At 35.6% G+C, this 8,285-nt stretch overlaps 1 protein-coding gene across 1 annotated transcript; it reads left to right on the top strand.

Annotated features, from left to right (window-relative positions):
* Positions 1-2,871: 2,871 nt before the first annotated feature.
* On the top strand, positions 2,872-3,183 carry LOC113280658 (monothiol glutaredoxin-S3-like). The gene has a single exon (XM_026529257.1). It carries the CDS (start codon positions 2,872-2,874, stop codon positions 3,181-3,183), a length of 312 nt encoding a protein of 103 aa, XP_026385042.1.
* Positions 3,184-8,285: the final 5,102 nt, after the last annotated feature.

Below are 8,285 nucleotides of genomic sequence, written 5' to 3' on the forward strand. Positions count from 1 at the left end.
TACGACCCAAAGGAATTGTTCGTGCACTCATCGAATTCGGAAGCGAAGGGATACTGAGGAAACTAAGTGAACTAGGGGTAGTTGCTTGGTCTCAACTATACGAAGTTGGTTTAGATTTTGTATAGCGGCTTAATCTGAGAATATTCAATACTGGACTAGGTCCTGGGGTTTTTTCATTTTGTTTTCCTTGTTAACAAAATCTTGCTGTGTCTTTTACTTTTCTATTTCCGTAATTATAATTGTTTATTATAATTAGAAGTAAAATACACAAACATTAACTCCGCTTTACTTGATAGTGATCCTACAAAGTTTGGTTAAGTCCGAACCTATCATCAAGTAATCACACTTTGGTTGTCGTATTGTTTCGATCTCGTATTCATGGACAATCACACAAAGTGTGAATACCGATTTGTAGTATTGTCTCGACTTTGTCCATAGACAATCACTTTCAGTAAGAGGACTTATAGGTGGATAAATTAAAGATTGTGGTGTATTTGGGTACCCTCGTCTTTTCACTTATAATTCTAGTGTCACCATAAATGTAAAGTCTTGGAAGCTTAATTTGGGTGACGAAAGACTTAGTCAAATATGGAATAACTTTTTGGTTGGCCTCGTTAAAAACGTTAAACTACAAGCATTTTGGGCCTAATCAAACATAGGGATATTAAGTCTAACGACGAATATGGTGATAGCATAAGGGATTCTTTATTTGGGTCTTTGTGAGCTTGTTTGTTGTTGTCTTGGGTCGTCGAATTCCTCTCCTCTTTCCTTTTCTTTTTTGTTCCCGTTTGTAATCATTGGGTTGAGATACCCTTCTTAAATACCTCTCGTTTTGATAAATTTTTCTTTGACCGATCAAAAAAAAAAAATTATGTGCTATAAGCGGAAAAAAAGGTTGAAAGAACAACCAGAGACATAAGAGATCACAGTCGAAAAATTGAACTATTCAAAAGAAACAAGATAGTAGTAGATATCGTCGTCCTTCCTAAGAGATCATAAGATAGTACGAATAGCCAGGGAATATCATAAGTAACAAACATTTATTAGCGAATCTACATGACACGAGTCACGAGGTATGATCATGATACTTTCGAGCTCCTCCTAAAAAGAGTAACAAGAAACCCATTGAAAATCCGACCCTTCACTTTTGTTTGGGTCGTTTAATTTTCTTACTACTTTTCTTCTGCTCATTCTCATCTCTTTTTTTCTTTGGCCAACTCTACGTGGATGTCTTGGAAAGCTAATCACATTTGGCGTCAATAGAAAAAAAATCTTGTTCGCATGGTACATATCCTCAAAGAAAGAAAATATAAAGGACCCCAGTTGCCTGCCTCATAAGATTCCATATGATCAACTGCTGAGGATATCAATGAGAACGAAAGTTCGAGACCTTTCTCACCAAAAGTTACCTATTTTCTTTCCCCAACTTCACTGATATACAGTTATATACCACGTACATTGTTTCAAAATCATGTGATCGATAATGCAGTTTTGATATATGGGTGTTGCCATTTAGTGTTGTTCATAAATCATTTTAAGCATGTACGGCCATAATATGCTATCTTTTGATCTCATTTGGTTCATGTATATGATGTAATAATCATCTCTAAACGTTGGTGTAAGAGCAGATTGATCAATAGAATGGAATATGACGTACGAACCTAGCTAGCATGTTTTGGAAATAGAGCAAAATAAATAAGGGTACGTGCATCATGCATATATTCAAGGCCGGCCGGATCGAATTGGATAAACTCAAACCCTTTTTTCTTCTCCAACTCAGATAAAGATACACACTTCAGTCCTACAATAGCACAACATAAAGCATTAGAGCAGTACGTACAGAACAAAAACAAGATCCAAAGGTAAAGGGAGACAGACAAATCTAGATAGAGTTGGCGTCATCCACTATCTAGGGAGAAAGAAAACTGTATGTACTCAGTTATCCTTTAGTTCCTATTCACAAAGCGAATTTATATCCCCAAAAAATAACTTAAGCTTGCTAACCATGCATATGAAACGGATTTTTTTTTTTTTTGATAGGAAGAGAAGATTTTATTGAGAAAAGAAGAATGTACAAGATACTACCAGTGGTAGTAAGAAAAAACAATTAAATAAATACAATGTTCCAGTTCTGTACAGTGTAAGCAAAGTTTACATGAACCTTGTTACCAAAAGCCGCTGCCCAAGTGAGAACTAGTGTTTTTGCATCACTGCATAATTTCTCATCTAGCTTGTAGGTGTAGTTTTCTTCAAAAACTCTGCAATTTCTTTCCCTCTGCATATGAAACAGATTAACAATGTTTGTGCACAGATCTATAGAGAGGCACATTACTGTAGATTATTTGGGGCATAAAAATCTAGATGTCGACGATGCTGTATCAACTATCAAGTACACGTAGTAACTACTGTATCAATATTCTGAAAATAAAATCAAAAGTCATCAATAAAGTTTATTAGGGGCATAAAAATTAACTTATTAGATATTATCTTCAGTTCCTCCAGCATTTTGCTGGTACGGTAGGTAAATCTTTATCAAACGAATGACATGACCACACTATTAATTTGGGGGCTAAATTCCATCCCAAATGTCTAAAAGAATATTTTTCAGTTCACCGGCCTTCTCATAGAAACACACACACGTAAGCACACACTTGTAGTTGTTCTTCACAACAATGCCGCACCCAGCATGTACCTCAGCTTTTGGTCAGCTACTTTGTCATCTATAAATAACCCAACATTCAAACTTCATTCTCACCATCGATCATCTGAAACACTTCCAAGCTTCTTGTACTACAGTTACATTCAAATCAAACTTCATATAACAAGCTTCAATTACGAGACGCTTCATATCATACATTTCGAAACAACCTAATGGAGAGAGTAACAAGATTAGCATCACAAAGAGCTATAGTTATCTTTAGCAAGAGTACATGTTGTATGAGTCACACTATCAAGACCCTTTTCTATGATCTTGGTGTAAACCCAACAGTTCATGAACTCAACGAAGAACCCGGAGCAGGAAAAGAAATCGAGAAAGCGCTTATAAGTCTAGGATGTAATCCGTCGGTACCTGCCATATTTATCGGTGGTAAGCTAGTTGGTGGAGTTAGTGAAGTTATGACTCTTCATCTCAGTTGCTCTCTCGTTCCATTGCTAAAGCAAGCAGGAGCTATCTGGCATTGATTACTATACTATTTAGTATTTACTAAAGACTTTGATGAGTATATATACTATAGTATATATTAAATGTTGACCTAGATAGCTAATATATAATTAAGTTGGTCAGTTAATTTCAAGCTAATAGCTTTGATAATTGATGATCACATACTAATATTAGTATAAGAAACGCCTTTTTGTGTTTCTAAAATAGCAAGAGGCACCTATTATGTCTATTTCATGTTTTTCTTCCTAGTTATTAATTAATAAAAGTTACTGCTACTTTTGATATATTGTTTTGGTCCGGTCACCTTCAGAACGTTCTTTTATGGCATTAGTTTTTTTGGTACATAAACATAGATTTTAAGATTCTAAAACTGTAGATTTCAAATCAAAACCTATGAGTAGGATACAAAATTATGTCCAGGCAATCACGTTCAAAAGTATTGCCAAAATACAAATCCGAGACTCTATTTATTATTCGTGTCCAAATAAACTTAGGGTCAGCTTAAGCTACAACAAGAACAAAAAGGAGAATTGCAGATGTGATACAAGTTGGAGTGGAATTTTCACTGCCGCCCAAATCAAAATACGCTTCAGCTTACAGATTTTTCTCGCTTTCCTTAAAAGCTGAAAAGACACTTGCCCATTTGTTTAAGGTGCTCTTTTGGTGCTCTTTCTTGATAATTTTTTTGGAGTACATGTTTATGGTTTTTGTTTGTTGGTCTTATTGGATGTCATTTGATTAGTTTCCATTGTGTTGTGTTTGCATAGTTCTGCTGCTTGTTTGGAGGCTTAGGTGGTTAAATTGCATGACTTTAAGGTAATTAAAGCTGGTACATCGAAATAAACTATTTAGTTGTCATCGAGCTGGAATAGGTGCGATATGAGGCTTGACACTGACAGCATGAACATTCTTTTGTTGGTTGCATCATTTATTCGATTTGCTTTTCTGTTTACCGACTTGTCTTCAAGGTTATATGCTCTTCCTTGGTAGAGGGTGTAGCGGCCAAGAAGTGTAGTTTCATTTGTCAAATCTTGACATATTGTTCTTAAACCAATTTAAGCCCAGTCCATAACTTTGAGATATCGGGCTCGGGAAACTAACAGCTCTCACGCTATTTCTTTTCTCAAAAGCTGAGCAGTGAGCACAGACACTTCAAACTTCAAAATTATCGTATGTTCCTCCTCTCTCTTGGGATGTATGGCTGATGCATGGATGCGCACGGACAGACCTTTAATACGAACGATTTTTTGGGATCATGGTTTTTTTGGGGGACCATGATTTTATTTTGGATAAAGACATTAGAAGTAAATCGAGGTCACCCCTTATCTAGATATTTATATTAATATCTAAATTACCCTCCTGATTAATTTTGGATGATGATTAGTGAATGATTTAGTTAAAAACAATTGGTGAGATTAAATTAAAAGATGGGTTTATTATTAGTTGACTAGAATTATTGAGAGAGTAGAGTTAGAGAAGATGAAGGAGAAAAACATGGAAAATAGATTTTTTTTCCAATTCACTAAGTTTGAGTATTCAAATGATGAAAACTCATCTGATACTTCATCTCCATCCTCTCCTAGAATATTTGTTAATCTTCAAAATGATCCGGATTTGAACTGGATTTTGAACAGTTCGGTTACTTTATACGAAGAACAAGTAACCGAACTCATCTGAAGCTGTAGTTCGGTTACTTTATATGAAGAACAAGTAACCGAACTCATCTGAAGCTGTAGTTCGGTTGCCCCGTGAGATGAACAAGTAACCGAACTCATCTGAAAGTGTAGTTCGGTTACTTGTTCCAAACACGCAGGTTACCGAACTCTCTAATAATAGAATTTCTAGGAGTTACAGCGTTATGTTCGGTTGGTTCGCAAACTGCATGCACTTTTGATCTAATCGAACTTTACGTAATATAAGAGTATATAAGTTTACAAAGTTCGGTTCTTTCGCAAACTTGAACCTAACAGCTAACCAACCGAACTCTACGATAAAATTGTGAAGTTACCGAACTTAACAAACAAAAAAAATGTGAAGTTTCAGCGTCTATTGGCTAAGTTCGGTTACTTTGTAGTTTTAAAAAATTTTGCGAAAAAAACGAACTCTATTGGCTAAGTTCGGTTATTTTGGAACTCAACATAGTGGCCACAACAACACAGTTCGGTTAGACTGGATTTGTTTTTCTTTCGGTTCTAAGGGTGGAGTTCGGTTACTTTGTAGTTTTAAAATTTTTTGCGAAACAACCGAACAGAGAGTTCGGTGACTTAGTTTTAAATCCAATAGAACCGAACTGTTCTTTGTGTTCTTCATTTTCAAGAAGTTCGGTTAGTAAACTAGGATTTTTTGGAAAATCGGCCTAACCGAACATGGCTCTGTAACTCCTACTAAAACCCTATTTTGATGATTTCTATTTGATTGAAGCAATCAAAATCAAATTAAAGTGAAGGGTTTGTTGGAAAATACCTCCGGAGTGGTTCCATGGAAGAATCAGGCTACGACTGGCGTCTTTTATACTCGATAAAATTATCATGTAACAGAACTTAATTGTGATTGCATTGATGTTGTTACATTTCTTAAATAGGCGGTGGTGGTGGTGGTAATCGGTGGTTGGTGGTGGTGATAAGCGGAGGTGGTGGTGGTGGTAATCGGAGGTGGTGGGAGGTGGTAATCGGTGGTCGGTGGTGGTGATAAAAAATGCCTTAAAAATGAGTACAAACAAGAATATCAAATTTAGAGTTTTTACGAAGAATTCGTAAATATTTATCACTTTAGGCACAATTTTAGAAAATTAGATGTATATCCATTATGCAAACCACCACAAATGATATATATACTTTATGTAGCCATATTTTGGTTTATGCATCAACTAATTTTCCGTTGCAACTAATAAAACGATGTACTCCCTTCGTTTCAAGAAAAATGATACTTTCACTTTATGCACAATTCTCAAAAATTTAATGCATAATCATTATGCAAACCACCACAAATGATGCATAACACATCATGCAATCATATTTTAATTTATGGATAATAATAATATGTCTGAACAAGGTGGCGAAGGTGTGGTGCTCAGATCCCTTACAAGATACAGATTTTGTATGAAAATTCTACCACAATATTCTTCTAGTGAATACAAAAGTGAAGATATTAAAGAAATTGATAAAATTTGTCTCATGTGCAACCAAGAGAAAGAATCATTCACCCGCCTTCTTATGAATTGCAACAATGCTGAAATAATCTGGTTTGGTATTTTTCCAGATCTACATCACTTTTTCTCCCTTTCAACAACAAAAAGTGAAAGAACGGATTCAGAGTTGGTTTGACAATTTTAACTCTTCGGAAGCTACTAACCCTAATATTTTGTCTTTAATAGTAACAATTATGTGGTTAATTCTTTAATAACCAGAAGCACCACCCTTTATAAAACACTAGATTTTGTGCCCGTGCTATGCACTGGACGGACCCGAAAACCATCCACCATAATTTTTTCTTTTAACCATATTTTTGGTTTGGTGTGACGTGGCTTCGTCTCGCCTCGTCCCGTTGCGAAATATATTTTTTTTGGTGTGGCTCGGCCTCGGCTCGCCCCGTCCCAATGCATGATTAGGATTTTTGACTTGGTATGACGCGGACTCGCCTCGCCACGTCCCATGCATTTTTGATTTGGTGTGGCTCGGCCTCGCCTCGCCCCATGGCCCCCATCCCATCCCCATACATTTTTGATTTGGTGTGATGTGACTCTACCTCGTCCCATCGTGCATTTTTGATTTGGTGCAAGGGTATCTTTTCCTTTTAACCATATTTTTTTTATGTGGTGCGATGTGACTTTATCGCGGAGCTTCGCCTAACCCGGTCGATGTGGCTCGGCTTAGCCTCGCCCAATTGATTAGAATTTTTGATTTAGTGTGGCTCGGCTTAGTCTCGTCCAGTTACTTAGGATTTCTGATTTAGTGTGGCTCGGCTTCTTCTAGCTTCAATATATTTTTGATTTGATGTTGCGTGGCTTCTCTTCGTCCCACCTGACCGATATTTTTTTCTTACAAAAAGATGTATTTTTTTTGCACTTTTATAGACAATCAAAACTGGAATCGTGAATGGTTAAACTTTGATTAATTCTTAGTTGAGCAATTAATTTCCATATGGTACTTTTGGTCAAATTTTAGTGAAATTGCAAATAATTATTTAAGAACTACAAATGCATTAGTTTTTTGATGAATCATTGTTAACCGTACATAGTATGTATACATATAATAAAATCTTTGGAATAAAATGAAGAGGATAAAAAAGATTACTTCTCCTATTTTGTTTTGATCCACAAAAACGTGAGAAGATCAACTGTACATAGTACGCATATATTTAACAAAAATTTTGGAACAAAATGAACAGGATAATTGTTTCGATCCGCAAACACTTGAGAAGATCAATTGTACATAGTACGTATACATTGAACAAAATGAACAGGATAAAAAAAGATTACTTCTTCTATTTTGTTTTGATCCGCATACATTTGAGAAGATTACTAAACCCAAACGGTATTTATGCACTAAACTTGAACCAAAATTGCCGACAGTGGTTTATGGTTTTATGCCTTCAACAGTAGATAGTGGTTAGCCTTGAACCTATCCTTCCATTATTCAAAATATATATATATATAGTAGATGGATACAAAAGGCGTATATATTCTTGTCATTCCAAAAATTAAAAAAACTTCAGAAACTTCATCTAGAAACAATCACCAATATTAGAGTTTTACGGATTAGATATGTAAAGAAGATTCTAGTCAACCACCGGCCAAACGACCTCAAGGGTATATATACCTTCCAATAATCACTAATCAGTGACTATGGTTTTGACAGGAGCTTCATTCTCTTACTCATATAATCCATATTGTAAGTAATTTGAAATGATACAAAATTAGACAATAAACACACATTTCCCCAAGAACCTACCATGCATACATCTGAATGAGTCCCAATTTACGAATAGATATTGATTTTATGAATGAAATGATCAGAAATACGTAATTGCTTACTATGAGTTTGTGACGCTAATGGTAGCAGAGACAGAGAGATATATAGATCATAAATGTTGGCTCAGGCCACTGTGTCGTCGCTACAGAAGG

The sequence above is a fragment of the Papaver somniferum genome, chromosome 5, assembly GCF_003573695.1.
Source record: "Papaver somniferum cultivar HN1 chromosome 5, ASM357369v1, whole genome shotgun sequence".
Classification (NCBI taxonomy): domain Eukaryota; kingdom Viridiplantae; phylum Streptophyta; class Magnoliopsida; order Ranunculales; family Papaveraceae; genus Papaver; species Papaver somniferum.